The following is a 20,875-nucleotide window of genomic DNA, read 5'->3' on the forward strand; positions in this document are numbered from 1 at the left end:
CCACATTATAATAAATATTTAGTTATTCAGTAATTATTGGACCATAGATTTGTTGACAAAATTATCATTTACTGCTTATTCCTTATTGCATTTAGGAAGTGGAGATGAAGAAATATCATGGTTTGTTACTTGGACGGATCGTGGTGACTTTGGTGTTCTGATCCACTGACTGCTCTTGTACTCCTTGGTGGTAGAGGTGTCGGGTTTTGGTGATGCTGTTGGAGCAGCAGCCTAGACAAGTAACTAGTTCATTTTACGGAAAGCACACATTACAGTCATTGTATGCCGGTGTCTAAAAGGACGAATATTTATGATGGAGACATCACACATACTGCTTGTCTTGAATCAAACTACTTAAGCCATTTTGGAACTGCACTCACCCAAACACATGGAGAGAATGTGATCCTGATGTGCTTTATAGTTGGTAGAAAGCCTTTTGGGATAGGGGAATGCAGGGGTTGAGTGACACACTGCAGCATATCCTATTCCTGACGTACGGTCATATCAATAGTGTTGGTGAGTTATTGGTCAGATAATCCACAGGTGCAGACTATATGGTGAAACGTTGCTGAATGTCATAGTTAGGTAGTGTGACTCCCTTTTGTTGGAGATGGCTACTTCCTGGCATTTTACACTATACCACAAATGTTAATTTTCATCATCAGCCCATCCCAAATGTTGTCCTGAACCTGCTGCCCACTCATTTTCTGATAATTTGTACCTATAATTGAACATTGTACTCTCATCTTTATACAAATCTCAGTTTTGTCGTTACTTTGGAAGCAAGCAGCTGAAACTGGCGAACCTAAGATGATCCTCTGAGGAACTCACACAACAATATGCTGGGCATATTTGCATTTACATTACATGTAATATCAGAAACACAAGAACATCTTAAATTTAATATAAACAAAGTCCTGTGTTTTAGTCCTATGCCTACTGAATTGAAGAAGGACCTTTCAGACAGGATTTCACATTCAAGAGCACCTTCTAAAGCTTCACAAATATAATGAAAATACTTAATTAGTTATGAGAATTTCTGAACTGCAACAGCAGAAATAGGGTGATGGATTTCAACTCTTTCACAATTAAAAATCTACTATCAACAGATTAAGACCAACATCTTCCAATGATTTAATTGACTGAAAATGAACATACTCATAAAAGTAATAAGCTGCCATTTCCCTCTCCGACTGAAAATAAATAGTGATTTTTTTTTTTGCATTGGCTCTAACTAATAAATACTGGAAGTAGAAGTGAGGTCACCATTAAATTAAACACCAGGTTCAAATTTAAAACTCAAAATTGATTTGCTACACAAGGAGTCAACGTCATTATAATGTGATAGGTAGATTACTCATAACACTTCCAACAATAATTCCCTGTGAGAAATTTCTGACTTTTGGTAGGTTTTAAAGAAGACTTTTTATTTAATCATATGAAAGTTGATACTCAAGCACATCTCAGTTTCATATAAAAATAAATTCATTTAAATATTTTATTTCAGATGCTACCACAAAGGGAATACATTTAAATCTAATCACCTTAAAATCAATAAATGTTCTTAAACAACTGAAGTAAAAGAATTGAGGCAAGAGACTGCAATAAATCAAAGACAAAAGATTATGTATGTGCAAGTAGAAAGGGAAATCAACAGCAAAGAAGCAAACGAATGGGAAAAAGGAGATACAAATAAAAATTATGTATGCAATATCAAAGAAACTGACAGTAGCTTGACTTCAGCAGGGCATGGAGCGACCACTCTCCACTGGCTCCTCGGTAGAGATCGTTAACAGCATCAAATTTCTTGGTGTTCACCTGGCGGAGAATCTCACCTGGTCCCTCAACACCAGCTCCATAGCAAAGAAAGTCCATCTCCCACCCCCCATCCTCATCACATTCTATAGGGGTTGTATTGAGAGCATCTTGAGCAGCTGCATCACTGCCTGATTCGGAAATTGCACCATCTCGGATCGCTAGACCCTGCAGCAGATAGTGAGGTCAGCTGAGAAGATCATCGGGGTCTCTCTTCCCACCATTACAGACATTTACAACAAACACTGTATCCGCAAAGCGAACAGCATTATGAAGGACCCCACGCACCCCTCATACAAACTCTTCTCCCTCCTGCCATCTGGGAAAAGGCACCAAAACATTTGGACTCTCACGATCAGACTAAGTAACAGTTTCTTCCCCCAAGCCATCAGACTCCTCAATACCCAGAGACTGGACTGACACCAACATACTGCCGTCTACTGTGCCTATTGTCTTATTATTTATTGTAAGGCCTGCACTGCTTTGTGCACTTTATGCAGTCTTGGGTAGATTTGTAGTCTAGTGCAGATTTTGTGTTTTTTTTTAAATGTAGTTCAGTGTAGTTTTTGTACTGTTTCATGTAGCACCATGGTCCTGAAAAACATTGTCTCGTTTTTACTGTGTACTGTACCAGCAGTTATGGTCAAAATGACAATAAAAAGTGACTTGACTTGACTAGTGAGAGAAGAATTAATTGGAATGAGTACCAGTTAATGGCAGGCCCACAATGCGTAACAAAAAATGCCAAACTTCCAAAACAAGCAACTTGTTTCATGTAACTATTTGAAAGGAAACATCTTATTGGGGAAAAATAAGTGTTGGTAAAGGGGGAAGCAAGATTTCCATTCCAGGGAATAACAAGAAATAAAGGTAAAAGAGGCATTTGCAAATGCTGAAGTTTCCAAAAGCATCTAGATTCAGAAATTGTGACCATGCGTTAGAGAAATAAACATACCTTAGTATTGTTCAAGAAGATGAGGAAGCAATTAAGAAAGTATAGACCCATCAATTTCAAATCAATTTTATGGAAGTTATTGGATTCCATCACTAGGGACAAAATAATTGAACAACAGGTAACTATGACATGATGGAAGGGAGGTAATACAGATACCAGACAGGTAGGTTACATCTGACTTACTGGATATCATTAATACTTTTGTTTAGAGATCCAAAATATAGATCAGATTCTGCATCTAGTATACTGCCAAGCAGTCCATCGGGTTTTAATATTTTTCCATTTTAATATAACAGTTTTAATACAACAGAGTTTGACTGAGAAACATTACCTTTGGCAACAATCTTCTGCGTAATATGAAAGATTTCCCACTCTTGGTCTACCTATCCAGGCTCCTTATTTTAGAGAAGCTAAGGAACCTGGATCACTTTAAGCCATTGTTTTGGGCTACAAGGAGTCAACAAAATTGCTGTGGGATTGGACTCGCATACTGGCCATGTTGAGATTTAGATTTGCTCCCCTGAAGGATATCAGCAAAACAGATTGTGTGCTCTTCTTACTGAGATTGTTTTTAATTTTAATTTCAAATAACAAACTTGAGTTTAAATTTCACAGCTGCTGTTTTGGGCTTGGATCCATACCTCTGTTAGTTCAGGGTTAAAGGTCAGTAGTTTAAATACTGTGCTACTTTTCTATCACTTCTATCCAATTCTCTTTGCAGAAGTCAGTTGCAGTCTGGGTCTCCCACTCAGTATGGAGCAGGGAAAGATGCTCTATCAGCCTATCTTTAGCTCTGTAGAAACCACCTACAATTTGTCAATGAGAGGGAAACATTTCTGAGCATTTCCCTTTTTTCTATTGCTTTATTTTTCTTCCCATAAAAAGATCTAATGAAGAAGGATGCTCAGCAGGAGACCAACTATTCCAGTGCCTCCTTTGAGTTGCTGCTTTCAGCACACTCCCACTGATTTTTGGAAGTGCACCAAGATCCAGGTTCCAGATGTTTTCTTTATCTTTCTTTAATGTAAGGAATGTGGATAGGAACTCCAACTAACAGCTGGAGCAACTAACTTGAATGATATTAATGTAAGCAAAAGGAGTCAACTATTCAACATTTCATATGACAGAAAATTAACAAACATGAAGAAGGGAGGACAAAATGATTACAGAAGTGAGCTAAATAATGGCATTTAAAGACATGTATGATCATCCACTTGAAACCAGAATATTTGATTACAAGAGAGACTGGAAATGATAGAGCTCAAGTGGCAAAGCACCCATATCCTTAATAGACACAAAACAATCAGAAAGCTAATTAAGTGGGAACAAGAATACAAAGGATAATCAAGAGTCATTGAGAAGAAACTTTGACTCTGCTCTTTCTCCACAGACGCTGCCTGATCTGATAAGAACTTACAGCAGTTTTTGCTTTCATTTTAATTATGCTTATTTGCTGCTTTTTTCACACTTACAAGCCGTCAACTCACTTTCGTGGGGCTGGAGTTGGCGCATTGAAGGTTACCCAAAATACCATGCCTTAAAGGATTAAATATCAAAGATAGATTAAAACAATGAATTCAACAGGTGAATCTAGAGAAAAATGTATATTCTTAAAACTGGAACGAGGTCAATGAAGAATGTCATCAGGACCCATATGAGGAAAAATGTTCTAAAGGAATATTTTTGCATGAAGCCCTAACTAATAAAGCACAAGAGAGCAACCAATTCACTTAGACCTGCGAAGTTTAGGAATTATTCAATTTTCTTTTTAACGGATTTGCTTCCTTTTTCCACTGTGTTGTGCTGAATATTCCCTACCCAATATACGAAAACTCGATTTATCAGAATGCGATTTGTGAATTGTGTTTGCAATCCAAGCCAAATGTATTCACTTCTTATTCAAGTCAAGCACAGGTACATGGATGTGTTTGTTTTTAGAAACTACTTAAACAAAACACTAAATTCATTTGGGAAAGCAGGGACATACACCAGACACTCCCTGGCACAGTTGGTTAAAATATTATTGAAAGGTCAATACTACTAATACTGAACATCAACTAAATCAGAAAATAAAAGCATTTTCAACACAATGCCAAACCCTGTAGTGAATATTAAGAAAATAATAGCAGATGGTAGGATGAATAATTTCTATTGACTATATTTATACAGACAATGCAAGAATTGTTTATGAAATAAATATTTTCCTTATTCAGGTTCATTTTTTTAAGTAACAGTCTTCCTTCAAAGTAGTTCTTATTTGAAAGTCACTGCTCAGGGCACCTAAAATACAATTCCAAGTTAGGTTCCCAGCTATGTTTAGGAATAACTTTTCACTCTTCTTGACTGCACTAAATTATCGCTGTGTTTAGTAATAACATCTAATCAGGTCTGGTTCTACACCTTAGAAAATGAGGCAAAAAGGAACTTCTTGACATAGCAATGCTCAGTTGAATGTAGTTTCCAATAATCTGAATCACAACGATCTGAGAAGGTCCTCTGACTTGAGGGGTACACTCACTATGACAGTCAAAAAACAGTAGCAATATCCAACGGCCACCATGGAGGAGTTGGATTCTTAAAAAGGTCAAGGAAAGAACATTATATTTTGGGCATATTTTCATTACCAAGACATGTGCTGCAAAGGAGATCCAGTACAAAAGAGCGAGCAACCTGAATGAAGGTGATTATAGTTTTGTATAACTGTAGCGTAGTGACTCAATTGAGAAAGACCAGCATTTTAGTCCTCCCAAGATTAGCCAAGAAATGAGCTGCAGACCATTCAAAACTGCTGTGCCAAGAAATTTCAAGAAATTCAACATGATCTACTTTTTCATTAATGAGTTGTACAGATGTCCTACACAATAAAATGTGAGGGGTTATAAAGTGTAAAGAGAAAAGTTTACTTTTCTGGTCTGGAACCCTTCTTCAGAACTATGCAACAAGAGAAATAATAGTCTTGGAAACACATAATATTGGTCAGTGGAAGATGATGAATTTCTCTGACATAGTGAAAATGGATGACCTAATGAGGTGGCTAAGGAACTAAGAAGACTTGTAGGAGTTTACGACCTTCCTTATGCCATGAACTGATACCACTAAACAAGGGGTCTGTGGACCACAGGTTAGAACCGCTGAAGGAAAGCCACAGTTGAGGAAAATGGAAAATACTTCAGAGACACCAATACAGGAAGTCTCACCATTGAAGCAAATGGAACTGAGGGAATTAAATTAAGTCTTTGTGGGAGGCAAGATGAGAAGAATTATAGCTGAGATAACTGTGGCAGTCTGTGGGCTTGTAGTGGATTTGAAGGCTAGTCTATCGCCTGAGATGGAGAGTTTTTAAATAAAAAGCTTAATCTGCTCTCAACTGCCCCAGTATATCCATCACTCTGGCCAATGCTCCATAGTATACCTGATACATCAAACAGCTGCTGTGCATGCTTCTGAACATCCATAATCACCTGAATGTTGAGGGAGTGGAAATCTTTGCTGTTACAGCAAAGGTCTGATTTATTAACAGAAGGCCTTTTTACACAAGTGTAGTTAACAACAACCTGAACTGGTGGGAAGCCAGCGCAGTATTAGCAAATCCCAATGCCCAATATGCTACCTGCTCCTCATTGAAACCAAACAGATGAAATATGTTTTTCCTTGAATACAGTGTCTGGTGATTACTCTGATGTTGCAGTGAGCAGCACATTGGGAGAAACAGCAGAGATCCGTTGTGGCTACTTTGAAAGATTACATGGTAAAGAAGTTAGGTCAATGTGACCCTGAGCTTTACAGAGATAACTATCTAGGTCGATGAATAGGTTTTCCCTCAACCTCTTGCATGTTTCTGCGATAACGGTCTTAGGAGTCTCTAGAGTTTGAAAATTCTGTGGGAATTGCATCTTTCCAATGAACATGTCTTTGGCTTCCTGACCCAGAATTCCTAACCTACTCTATGTGTTGAGAAAATGGAATGAGGTGTTGTCAGTGATGTCACCAGCAGCAAAATGCTAGAAAGGACTTTTTTATTAATTCTACAGCATTTGCATCTTTGGAAGCTGATAATCAGATTTAGTTGTTTTGTTAGAATCAGAATCAGGTTTAATATCACTGGCATATGTCGTGAAATGCATAAAATTAGTGGCAGCAGTACAATGCAAGACATGATAATATAGAAAATAAGTCAATTACAGGATGTGTGTGTGCGTGTGTAAATAAAATAGTTAATTAAAATTAGTGGCAAAACAGAAATAGTATTTTTTTTTTAAAAGTAAGGTAGTGTTTATGAGTCCAGTGTCAATTTAGAAATCAGATGCCAGAAGGGAAGAAGCTGTTCCTGAATCGCTGAGTATGTGCTTTCAAGCTTCTGTACCTCCTTCCCAATGTTAACAATGAGAAGAGGGCATGTCCTGGGTGATGGATGCAAGCTGTTTCTCAAAACTCCAATATACGTCAGTAATGGAGGGAATAGGCTTCAAATAGTGACAATATGTTCAATACACTGACCTACTGTAATTCTTGCACAAAATGCCCATTTGGATGTGGCTTCACCCAGAAAAGTGTGCTAGAGTTATCCACTCTAGGTAAATTATTTTGCACAATTTCTGCATGAAAACAGACACAAGACAATCTACCTTCCATCACTCAAATCAAATCCTATTCTATTTTAAATGTAATGCATCACCACCAAGAATTAACGGGATACATAAGTTGCCCAGCTCTAGCGATCTTTTAAGTTTAAAGCAAATCAATTTGAATTGCATTTTTACTGCAGCTGTAGCTATATTAATAGTGCAGTCACCCTGCAGTGAAATACCTAGCACGTTAGCTCAATGACCTAAAGTGGCTATTCAGTAAAAGTGGACAAACAAATATGAAACGTACTCATTATTTCCTTTTACTATTATTTTCACTGACACATATTCCATGACATGATAACAGCTCAGTGCTACCAGTGCAATATCAATTTAGGGTACTTTAATGATCCATTGCTTTTTCAATGGTCTAACTATATTGTCCATAAGCATTATTCACATCTCCTACGAGCCCAAAGTACAGCTGTGTCTTATTTGCTTTCAGGTTTGCAAAATCCATGGTTCTGAATCCATAGGGATTCACATATTCCCAACAGCCTACAACATTCTTCTGCAAATGTTTTTTATGTTTCACTTATGATGATGTCTCATAAAACCAGGGCCATAATCATCTTGTATTTTTGGGGATTTAAAATACATTCTGAATGCTTATGTTTCCTTCATTTGTTCAATTTGCAGTCTGAATTGTCATTAAATTCACAAAACAACATTTCACTCTAACAACAGGGAAACCAGCAGATAAAAATAAATTTCTGAAAGTAATTGCACTTGTCAACTCTATGGCCATGATGCACTTTCTGGGTATATGACTTAATTTGATGCAGAGTATTTTTTCTTTTCATACATACATAAACGTTCACAATGCAAGCTTTTGCTTCATATAGGATAAGATAATTACAAAAATGGTTATGTATGTAATGTTTCTTCAAAAATTGAGGATGCAACAAATAACAGAAACAGAATAAACTCATAAGATGGCAAAGGTCCCAAAGTTGTGGCTCATGATTGTCTAGGAGGGATCATACACTTTAACATTTGATAACCAGCACATTACATAAAATGCTTTTAGAATGAACTGGTTAATTAACTATCTGTTTGTTATTGAAATAATCTACGCCAGAGCAGAGCAGGTGTGTAGCTGGGAAAGGAGTAGAGGTTGGGGAGAAGATTAGGTAAAGAGAAAGGGGAGGAGAAAAAGAAATGGGATAAACGAAGGATCAGAAGGGGGCAGGAAGAGTGTGCAGGAGAATGGAAACAAAAGAGAAGGTGGTGAACTGGAGTGAGAGTGGGAAGTGCAGGAAGCAGATGATAGAGAGATAGAGAAAAAGGAGAAAGAGAATGAGTACAAGCAAGGGAATAGAGGTGTAGCTGTAGTTGTAACTTGTAGTAATTTTATGCTGCTGCAAAGCAACAAACTTCAAGTCAAATAAGGCAATGATAATAAACCTGATTCCGATTCTGAAGTTTGTTTGCTGTTGTTTTATGGCAGGGTTATATTATCTAACACCTTAACCCCAATGCATCCTTAAATATTTCATGAAACGCCCATTGGAATATTTAAATATTTATAGGAAAATCTGACAGGGAATAAAACATTCAATTTTCAGAGAAAAAAAATCACCAAATTTCTTAACAGACTATTAGTACAGTTTAGATGATTTTTGTTTTGAAGAAAAGCAATATTAGAAAAGCATTTTGAAATCAATAGCCTTCACAAGTTGCTCAGAGTACAGCTACATCAGAAGCAATTATATAGTTCCCAGTGGTTATTTCTCCTTTTAGTGGCATGCAAAGAATAGAAACCACACTAATAGTACTGTGGTTTATTCCTTTATCAGAACAAGACTGATATAAGCCAGTTTACTCCACTGTGAGTATTAAAGAATTCAGCAACCTTGACTGTAGGTTGCGTGTTCTTATCTCACAGTTACAAAATCAGCAGAGAGGAAGTACACAGATTAATCCACTCAGGATATTTGCCCGTCAATAGAAGCATCATTATTCAATGTTGAAATTACACTGAACACAAATGAACCCATTGTGTGCAAAAATGTTTTCAATGATTATTTCTTCTGCATGAAAACAAAACAAGAAGCGTGCATTTCTTTCTCACTTTACCTTCCCCATCTGGTGTTTCACCAAAAGGATTCACTTCTAACTGAGTGGCATCAACTTCCAAAAACAAAGTATATAGTTTCTGAATCTGTTCTGCAGCCTGTTTAAAGAAACAAAATAGAAAACATATAATACACTCTACAGAGGAAAGGGGAAAATTTATCTCAACATCGGTACAAAATGGTCTAAGCAATGTAAAAGTGCATTGTCTCCTCCTCAGTCGAGAACAGCAGTTATTTTCTATCACCTTGAGCTCTCCTATTTAAATACATTACACATATAGACATAATAAGGTGATAAGTATTATTTCGATTTATCTTCCTTCTCATTTAATAGAAAGGGACTTTGAATTTTGTAAAAACTGGGAGTATTCCTCATGCAAAAACTATCATTCGTTTCGAAAAGATAGGGGACCAGTTTCAAGAACAATGGAGATGCAACACAGATGGAATTGGAGTGAGTGATTCGGAGAGGAGGAGCATCAATGCCCATCCAACTAACTCCAGTGTGTGATTGGATCGCTCTAAACGACAAGCCAATTTGGAGAGGTCAAGAACGTCTTCTGGCTCGGCAGCATGGTCTACAGCCCAGATCCTAATGCGAGGCATGATCTGCTGTTTGGACAATTTAAACGTTGGTCCAGATAGAATGCAAAGGCAGGGTGCCAAGACCAAAGGCAATTTCACTTGCTCTCCCGCGATGTTCACTCCTCTCTCCACGATGCTGAGGCTATGAGACTGCCCCGGCTGCAGTGTTTCATGTCTGCAAGCTCCGTGGCAACTTGCTCGCACTTATGATGGACTAAGACCCAGATTCTGGGTCTAATCCAGGGCACTCCAAGGATTCTGATCTAAGGAGTCAATTTGGCTCAGAATTCTGTGCTCACTTCTACTGGTTGCATAATTTGTGTTTTTTCTCTCTTTCTCTGTCCAATGAGGGTCGGTCTTTAAATTTTTTTAGTTGAGTTCTTTCAGGTTTCTTGCTTTGTGGTTGCCTGTAAGCAGACAATTCTCAAGGTTGTATAATTTATAAAAATCTTTGAAAATAAATGTACTTGAATGAATGAATTGGAACAAATGCGTAGGATATCCCAAAACAGAATATTTAATGTTAAGCTTCAAGCACAATGTGGAATCGTATGTAAGTGTTTGAAATTGTGCTGGATATGTTACAGTTTAAGTTGCTGCTGAAATTTCCTTGATAACTAATAACATAAAATATTCCATAATGCAGAAGGCAGCATGGTACAATGATATTGTTTCTTCAGTTTACATTCCATTTAAGAATATTCCTATTGACTTTAGGAGTGGGGGTCTAGGAAAATACAAATACTACACCTGAAAATGGGTCAATCAGCAAAAAAATTGCACTTTTTTTTGCCCATCTCTCACTGCTTCTGACCCAATTTTAAAAATCACTAAAAGGTGACTTAAAAATGACTCTGAACCATTTAATAATTCAATTGGTATAGTCAGCAATCTCATAATTTAAACTTTTATGCATAAAAACAGAAGCATGTTCAGTAGGAATGAGTGTGAAGGGCCAAGTGAACTAACTTCACCCCGCCTGCTGTCAAAGATGATTCTGGGGCAGGCATTCAGCAGGGAAATACCTGGGGTCTCCAGGTGAGTGAAGATTCAGTACACTTTACCTTTACCTTGCAGGTGGCCCTTCACAACTGAGAGTGTTACCTTACATCAAGGCTGGAAGAGTTTTAAAATTTCTTTGACCTTAAAATCTGGTATGATTCCTTAAAATGTCATTATTATTTAAACAAATAAATACAATGGTAAAATATCAAAGCCATAATGCAAAAGCCAAAATAAAGACATAATAGAACAAATTAAAAATAAATAACTTGCATTTTCCTCTCTATCATATGGGGCAAAGCGTCCTCATTTAAATGCATGGGCCATTGCTCCTATGCCAGGCCTGGCAGATGTAAAATGTGAGAGACTGGTTCCTCACTATAATTCTGGGACTCCCAGCATAAATGGGCTATGCCATGAATTCTACGTGGATTCCAGTGATGGAGTGCAGTGACAGATGGACCAGCATCTGTCACACAGCACGTCCTGGACTCATGGCAAGATCTACTTACCGTACTTGTGTGTGGTTGAATGGCTAGTTTCCTCTGAAACCTCCATCAGCTGAATCTGGCCAGTTTAAAATATTTTAATCTTCTGATCACTTGCGCTGGAATCTACAAAACCAGCAGATTACACCTTCTGTCCCAAAACTGCATCTTGACATGTTGTTCGTTTATAGTGTTTTATGGGCATGCAATATGGGCTCTTTTATGTAATCAAGTGTATGTGACAGGTAGTATACTGATCCTTAGGAATGTAAATTTGACGACAGGAATTCATGATTGTGGACATAAAGAGCACATTGATGCAGAGGACCATTTTGCTACAATATGGATCAAAGATTGAATATTATTTTACTGAATTTGAAAATAAGTACATTGTTTTAAAAATAAATGTCTCCTACTTGTGAGACCAAGTATTTTGGAAAAGATTCAGCTACTGATTTATTTTGAGCTAGTTCAATGTATATCTGTCTCAACAATGACAGTCTTCTCCTTTCTCTTCACAAGAGAAATTGATTTCTAATCTGGGAAAAGCACACTCAGCAATATAATAAATCATTTTCCACAGATTTGAAAAGCTATATTTGTAAACCATTGTTGCACTTTTACCTTTTGCTGCTGTGGTCCTTTAAATCCTATATTGGCAGCCATTCGAAATGCCTGATCTTCTCTAACCCCTTCAAAGATATCAATGACCTCCTGAGAAATAAATCAAAAAAAGTTAATAAATATTTCAGAAGCCTGAATAAGAACCAAAAGTATAGACTTTATACTTCGAGCAGATAATATGTGTGAAACAGCTCAACATGGATGCAAATAATTTGCCTGCCAATTAAAAAAAAAGTAGTAATCCAACTCAAATAGTTTTAAGTGTTAAATATGCCTGGTAAGTCAGGTCAGTGAGAAAATATGTCAGTTTTCTCATTTAATTACCGTGGTATTTGCATAAATAAATATTATGAAGGAAATCAGTAAAGACTACAGTTTAGTTTCATTTTTAACATTGAGAAACATATTAGATAGAATGCACAATCGTTTTAGCTAATTAGCATACCTTAAATATTAACTCAGGCTTAGTGGCTGCTACTTCTTCAATGTCCATTCCTCCCTGGGGGCTTCCAACCATGACCGGTCCATTGCAGGCTCTGTCCATCAGTATAGCTAAATATGTTTCTCTGGCAATATCCAGGGCCTCGGCCACCATAACCTTCAAGTACATGTATATTAATTTGAGACATGCCATTTACTACAATAGAAGTGCAATTTAATACCTTATCCTTATTCACAGATCCATACAGCATGGAATCATACCCTCTGGCCCACAACACTTATGTCAAGCAGCCAACTACACTAATCTTATATTATTCTCCCCACATTTCCATCCACTCTCCTCAAATTCTATTACTCACCTGCACACTAACAAGCAATGAAACTAGCCCACGCATTTTTGATGTGGGTGGTAATTGAAGAACCAGAAAGAACCCATACAATCACATGGAGAGTCTGCAAACTCCACAGAAACAGCACAGATAAGGTTTGAACCCAGGTCACCTGCACAGTGAGACAGTACCTGTACTCTCCACACCACTGTGCTACTTTCCCTTTTTTCCTCTTTAAGTCTACGCAATAGACAGGCCTTAGGCACGATAGCCTTCATAATTCAGGGCACTAAGTACAAAAGTTTGTAGGTCACGGTGCAATTGTGCAAGAAACTGGTGAGGACATACTTGGAATAATCATAATTCCAAGATGGCGGCACGACGCAGCTTTCTGAGGCCACTCCAGAGCTGATTATCTGTTATTTGTGAAGTGGGGTGCCGTTCGCAATCATAATCGATTGAAAACGGACGTGGGAGCACGGAGGAACATCGGGAAATCTCCCGGAAGACCTTCTTTGTTGGTGGTGCTGCTGTGAGGTCCGGGACTCTGCTGGGAAGAACAGGCCCCCAGTCCTCAGGGTCGCGTTGCCGTTGGCCGTTGGTGGGGCCGTCTTAATACGCTTGGCAGAGGATGGTACTTGGAGAAGCTGTGCCGGAGGGGATGGTCGTCGGCTCGGAGCTTCGATGGACTCGGAGTCCGCTGTGGTCAGGTTGCTTTTGTTGTGTGCTGCGTCTGAGAGGCTGAGTCGGATGGCACCGTGGAAGTCCATAGCGGGGGTATTCCCTTCTGCCGCCGGCGTGGGATGGCAAGTCTGTCAGGACCCTGAGGACTTGTGGAAACTTGTGTGGTGATTTCTTTTGAACTTATAGTCCTTTAACATCTTTGGACTATTTTTACTGTGCCCATAGTCTGTTTTTTTATCAATTATGCTATTGTTTGCACTGTTGTAACTGTATGTTGTAACTATGTGGTTTTGTGCAGGTCTTGTAGCTTTAGTTTTTGGTCTTGTTTGTCTGGTGGATTTAGAGCTCCTTTCCGGGGAACCCGCTAATACGGTAGCGCGATATTAATATGCAGCTCCGGACTCTGGATTGGGGATTGCTAAATGTTATGTGGATTTTCTGGTGTAGTCTGTTTTGTCATCTGCTTTTGTGATATCATTCTGGAGGAACTTTTGTCTAATTTTTTTAACTGCCTTTCATTTGTGGTTTCTAAATGACAATAAACTGAATCTGAAAATGAATATTGTGTTCAGATTTAAAAGTCCTGCTAAATGGAAGATGCTATTGAACTGGACAGATTTACAAGGATGTTCCAGAACTTGAGGGACAGAGTTATAGGGACTGGTTGGACAGGCAATGAATTTATTCCTTAGAACGTAGGAGACTAAAAGGTGAGGGGCATAGATAAGATACACTTAGTCTTTTGCCCAGAATTGGAGTATCGGAAACTGGAGGGCTTACTTTTCAGGTGATAGGGAAAACATTGACAGGAATATGAGGGGCAATGTTTTTACATAGCATGTTATCTATAATCAATGAGTGGCTGGAGCAAGTGGTTGAGGCAAATACAATGACAACTTTAAAAAAAACAGTTGGACAGGTACATGGAACTTGCTTGGGTAGAGCATTTTGGTTGACATGAACCAGTTAGGTCGAAGGGCCTGGTTATGTGGTCAATGATTAATAATCAATAATTGGAAAAAATTCTGGCATTAATAACAATGTATTTAAATATATGAGCACATATTTAGCTAGGAACTCACAAATATAGTTATTATAATACAAAATCACTTCTTTTTTTCTTGTCCATATCCTTACCTTGCTAACTTTAACACCTTCCTTTGTGGTCTGCTTTGTAATGAGATTGTACCCAAGCATTTGTTTGGCTAGTTGGCCAACATCATCAGGGCTGTAAAAATATGTAAAAGAAAGTAATTTTTAAAAAGTATTTTCCTATCATTTTCATTTTCTTACATTTTAACTGCATGCCTTGCAGCCCAATATCACTATCACTAAAATTAATGTTCAACTTAGCCTTTCTCTTAGTACTGAAATTGAAAAGATATTTTTGGCACAGTGTGTAAATTTTTAATTCCTGACAAGATGCATGGGACAGCCACACCACTGCAATACAAGTTACTACCACTAGAAGTCAGAAGTGAGCCATGCTAGAGCGGGAGCTCACTCTATGGACAACATTTTGACATTGCAACATCTAATCCAGTCTGGAGCTCATTTCCCAAAAGGCTAAGCTTCAATCCTTTTACAATGAAGAGTTTAGCAACACTAATTTGAGTTGGAAAATCTTATTCTTTCATTTTTATTCAGAACATAAATTTTAAGAAATTATCTAATCAATAATAGTGATGCTCAGAGCAAGTTTTTTTTTACATAACAATCCAAGCATTGTAAAAAAAAATGAAGCCAGGTTTAAACCGACCTTTTGCTTAAATATCATAGCACTTAATGTCAAAAAGCCTTCACTAATTACAGACACACTGGAAAGTGTTTTCAATTTAACTTCCCCACAGCCCACTGCGGTAGAAAGTTCAATATATATTTGGCATATTTCCATTCAGCTGAATCTCAAAATCCACCAAATAAGAAATTAGAGGGGATTTAAGCTTTCTGGAAGAAAAGAATGTGATGAACAACATAAGAGATTGAACAGATCAGAAAATCAAAAGCTGAGATGAACTATAAGCTGACGTGGAAAGGGGAGTGAATTCATTGACCATTTTCATACTTCAGTAAATTCCAAACCACCTTGCAGAAAACTACATTAACGGAGTTTGCTCACTATTGTAATGTAAGTATTTCCATACTTGGGAACCAATTTTTCCAAGCAGCTGCAATCAAATTTACAGTTTTCTAAAGTAAGGTTTCTTAAAAACTCATACAAATAACTTCTGAATGTTTCCTTCATATTAAAGAATTTTAAAAATCAGCTATTAACTCTCTTGAGATTAAAAAAGAGATTAAGTTTGAAGAGCATTCCAAAAGAATTGAAAGCAGGTTCAAGTTTTGAAAGCTTATCATGTTAGTTGAGTGGTGTTGGAGAAAGAACCTCAGGTTTGGCAAAACAGCAAGCTGGCATAAGGAATTTGGTTCAAGTCTTTCAATAAGTGACAGAAATGAAAACAGGATAGTGGGTCTGATAACACTGGTTTGTAAGTTTTAGGGAGATTTCTGGGAAGACTTAGGCAGTACATAGTTGATGCAAAATACCTTAATGCAGTTTATGGTTAATAAATGGCTGTACAACTGAATTTTTCACATTTTCTATCTATACAAATATACCTCTACTTTTAATGCATTAATAAAACTCTGTACCTTTGAAAGACACAGTTGCATTTAAAGATATAAATAGTATGTTGACCTTCATAAGAGTACAGGTACAAAAATGCCTTACAAAGATCCTGTATAATTATAGTAAGACCATACCCAAGATATTGAGCAGATTTTTGACCTATCCAGAAAAGTGTATATTTGTCAGGGAATGCATGCATTAAAGGTTTATCAGACTACTCTGTGGGATAGTAGGACTATTGTATGAAGAGAAGTTAATCAACTAGCCTATATTCACTGGAGTTTAGAAGAATTTAGAGGAGATCTTTCTGAAATGAATAAATCCTGAAAGAGCTCAACAGTTTCAATACAGGAAGGGTATTTCCCCTAGCTGGTAAGATCTAAAATAAAGCGGCTTCAATCTCAGAACGGATGAGGAGAAATTTCTTCATTCAGAGAACGTGAACTGCTTGAGCTTTCTAAAACAAGAGGGTTTTGGATGCAAGTCACTGAATGTAATCAAATCATTCGATAAGTGGGTGGCTGGGATATAGAGTAGCACACCTATGAGATACAGATTAACAGCAGGAGTGAGCACTTCGCGTCCCAAATCTACTCTATCATTGAACAGGATTACAGATGACCTGATAGTAATCTCAACTCTGCATTCCAGCCTAGTCTAAGTTCCAAGCTCCAAGTTTAGAGTTCAAAGTAAATTTATTATCAAAGTACAGATAGGATGTCACCATATACAACTCTGATTTGTTTTCTTGTGGACATAATCAGTAAATCCAAGAAACATAATAGAATCAATGAAAGGCCACAGTCAACAGTATGGACCAATGTGCAAAAGAAAATAACCTGTGCAATTCAAAAATAAATAAATAAATAATAAATAAATAAGCAATAAATATTAACAGCATGAAATGAAGAGTTCTTGAAAGTGAGCCCATGGGTTGTGGGAACAGTTCATGGATGGGGCAAGGTTGAGTGAAGTTATCTTCAAGAACCTAACGGTTGAAGGGTAATAACTGTTCCTGAACCTGGTGGTATGAGTCCTGACACCCCTTTACCTTTGTCCTGATGGCAGTAGCTGCTTTTCTGCAACAATCTTCTGTGTAGATGTGCTCAGTGACGGGGAGGGCTTTAGCCACGATGACTCGGTCACATCCACTACTTTTTGTAGGATTCTCCATACAAAGGCATTGGTGTTTACGTACCATGTGGTGATGAAAACTGTCAATATACACTTCATGGTAAATCTACATAAGTTTGTCAAAGCTTTAGATGTCATGCCAACTCTTCAAAAATTTCTAAGGAAGTTAAGGCACTGCTGTGTTTTCTTCATAATTGCACTTAAAAGCTGGGCCCAGGACTTCCTCTTCATCTCAGTCTTGGATATGAGATCTCTTTCCTCAGACTACTGTATGCCTTTCATTCTAGACTGTCCCCTCAGGAAATGCACACGCTTGTCATCAATTTTATCAAGTTTCTTCAATATGTTATTAGTTTCAATTAGAGTGACTTTTTTTAGTCAAATAGAGCCACAGTATTTACAGAGTGGTATGGTATTGAGGAATATTGATGAACAGATGGATACTGAGGTTCAAGCCAGTAGTTCCCTGAAAGTGGCAACACAGTTTGATAAGGTGTTGAAGAAGACATGCTTGCCTTCATAGGACATGACATAGAACATAAAGTTGGGTGTCATTGCTTAGTTCTGGTTATCACAGTATAAAAAGAATATGATTGCACTGGACAGAGTGCAGAGGAGATTGTTCAGGATGCTACCTGAATTGGAACAAATTAATTAGGAGAGAGGCTGCAACGGCTTGCTGTGGAGTAAAGGAAGTTGACAGTTGACTTGGTGGATGTATATAAAATTATGAGAGACAAAGGTAAGATAGATATTGAGAATCTTTGTGTATATGTAAAGTGTACAAAACAACAGGATGTTTAGGATGAAAGGGAGCAGTTTAAAATGGCTTTGAGGGGAAAGATCCATCATCAACCCCTAAACTACCCTTCCCCTCCCCCCTCCCCCCCCCCACACACACACAAACAAACAGAAGGGCAACCATATATAATCATTACAATCATTATATTCAAGAGGTATTTAGACAGGCACTTGAGTAGACAAAGCATAGAAGGACACAGAAGTAATTTAAACAAATGAGATTAATGTAGACAAGTTGCCAGAATGGTTGTGGTGGACTGAGGGGCCTGTTTCGGTGCCATACAACTCTACGCACCTTTTGTTTTCTAAACTCCAATTGGCTTGTTATGCTAAATCATTCCTTAAAGTAAATCACTTCAGCCCAGAGATCAAAGTACGTTTATTATCAAAGAATATATAAGTTATACAACCTTGAGATTTGTTTGCTTACAGGTAGCCACAAAGCAAGAAACCCAAAAGAATCCAATTGAAGAGAAAATAAAAATAAAAGACTAACACCCGATGCACAAGAGAAAGGGGGAAGAACACAAATCATGCAAACGATGGAAGTGAACAACAGTCCGAACCAAATTGAATCCCCGGATCCATACCCCAAAGCAGCCTGGAGGAAGCTAAAAGCCTCACTTATCAGTTCATCATATGAGTGGGCAAGGAGCCATGTAATGAATTTCCACTGTACCATCTACAAGACATGTAAAACCTCCCTTAAAAGTCCATAAACAGACACAAAGTTCCACATGAGGTCTCATCAACACTATTTAATTGTAGCAGGACCACCTTAACCATACACTACTTAATCTTTGTAATAAAGTTCAACAGTTGGTTTGCCTTCTGCTTTATTTTCTAACTTCATGATACTTTATCCAGATTTCTCAAAATTCCGACACTTAACAGTAACACATTATTTAAATAATGTTGATTTTTCATTCTTCCAACTGGTGGTTATCCTCAACATTTTCACCACGGGCCACTAGTGTTTCATTCTTCTTTATATTGTAATTTAGATATATTACACCAAAGTCAATGACTTCTCAAGGCCCTCCCTAATCCCTCTGGCACCAACTGAATTCAGGCTTGTATACCTGGAAGTGACCTGTTGAAGTCTGCATTCTGTTCTCTGACTACTAATAAACTATGTTTAAATCTTAATGATGCAGAACTGCTTACATGCCATATCCACATGAGAATGCAAACAAATACGACCACCAATTCCTCTGAAACAGTCTGCTGTTATACTTGTGTTGTTCATCACAATCCTGGATTTGATGATTACTGATCTACTTTAAGCTTGCTAAGCTTCATTCAGATTCTACTACTGCTACTTCAGAAATGTTCATTAAATATGCACATTTAATTGTTTTCTTTGTAGTATTACTCATTTTGCAATTCTCAATTTTATGTTTCAGCTTCAGTTACCCTGCCTGCCTCCATTTCTGCTCCAACCCATGTATAAGTTCAGAAATGCTATTTAGTTCCAAGGACACATAATTTGGCTTAATCTACTAACTTGATCATTCAAGACACAGCAAAATAACCCTTTCAATAAAAATTTGAAACATACTTTTTGGTTAAATGAACTCCTCCCTTCAGTCCACTGGTGAAGCTGCCCTTGCCTCTGCCACCAGCCAGGATTTGAGCCTTTAAAACAATCTCTTTTGCCTCTATTTGGAAAGAAACAAAACAGTAACATATCATTAGTGAACTAATTGACTGCAGTTAGTTTCATAAAATGTACACCTAAAATATTAGACTAAATATCACTGGATATGCATGTTAGTTTCACATATTATTCCCTATACCAAATGTGAATCTTCCTTTTTACACAAAACTCTGCCACTACAACAGATGGAGAAATGTCACAGACAAGGATGTTAGCGTTAATCTAATCAATGCCAGTTTCTAAGCTTCAGTATCTAATAGCCCATCTGACAATATCAAAACACGAGAGGTGATTGATAAGCTCGTGGCCTAAGGTAAAAGGAGTCAATTTTAGAAAACCTAGCACATTTATTTTTCCTACATTTACACACTTGGTCCAGAAGTCATGGAGCATGCGGATCCCTTCTTTGTAGAAGTCGGCGTCTTGGACCTCCAGAAGTGGTCCACAGCATGGGGTGATTGATAGGTTTGTGGCCTAAGGTAGAACAAGATGAGTTATTAACTTCAAACTTTTCGCATTTTCATTCAAAGAGTTGAACTGCACGCGCATGTAATGAGAGCTGTATAACTTATCTCCTTCTACCTTAGGCCACAAACTTATCAATTACCCTTGCTGTGGACAACTGGAGGTCCAAGATGCTCTTGTTACATGCACGTGCAGTTCAACTCTTTGAGTGATAATGCAGAAAGTTTGGTTAATAACTCATCTCCTTCTACTTTAGGCCACAAACATCAATCATCGCTGGTGTGGACCACTTCTACAAAGAAGGGATCCGTATGCTACATGATCGCTGGATTAAGTATGTAAATGTAAGAGCGGACTATGTTGAAAAATAAATGCACTAGGTTTTCTAAAATTGACTTCTTCTACCTTAGGCCATAAACTTATCAATCACCCCTCGTATTTGTTAATCCTTACAAACTTTAATTTGCTTCTTCTCATTGAATTCTAACTTTTTCCCCTTCCAGTTCCTTCTCATCCTCCCTTCTCTTTTTCTTGGCTATAATTGGTGAAGTACTCATAAA

General features: G+C 37.6%; 1 protein-coding gene across 1 annotated transcript in view; it reads right to left on the bottom strand.

Annotated features, from left to right (window-relative positions):
• Window positions 1-20,875, bottom strand: part of suclg2 (succinate-CoA ligase GDP-forming subunit beta) — a 381,523-nt gene that overhangs the window by 168,825 nt on the left and 191,823 nt on the right. The window contains exons 3-7 of the mRNA XM_059944292.1: window positions 19,752-19,851; window positions 14,764-14,854; window positions 12,618-12,770; window positions 12,173-12,262; window positions 9,475-9,571 (exon numbers count right to left, since the gene is read on the bottom strand). Coding sequence (XP_059800275.1) covers window positions 9,475-9,571; window positions 12,173-12,262; window positions 12,618-12,770; window positions 14,764-14,854; window positions 19,752-19,851 — 531 coding nt within the window. The remainder of the gene's footprint in view (window positions 1-9,474; window positions 9,572-12,172; window positions 12,263-12,617; window positions 12,771-14,763; window positions 14,855-19,751; window positions 19,852-20,875) is intronic.

The sequence above is a fragment of the Hypanus sabinus genome, chromosome 19 (assembly GCF_030144855.1).
Source record: "Hypanus sabinus isolate sHypSab1 chromosome 19, sHypSab1.hap1, whole genome shotgun sequence".
NCBI lineage: Eukaryota > Metazoa > Chordata > Chondrichthyes > Myliobatiformes > Dasyatidae > Hypanus > Hypanus sabinus.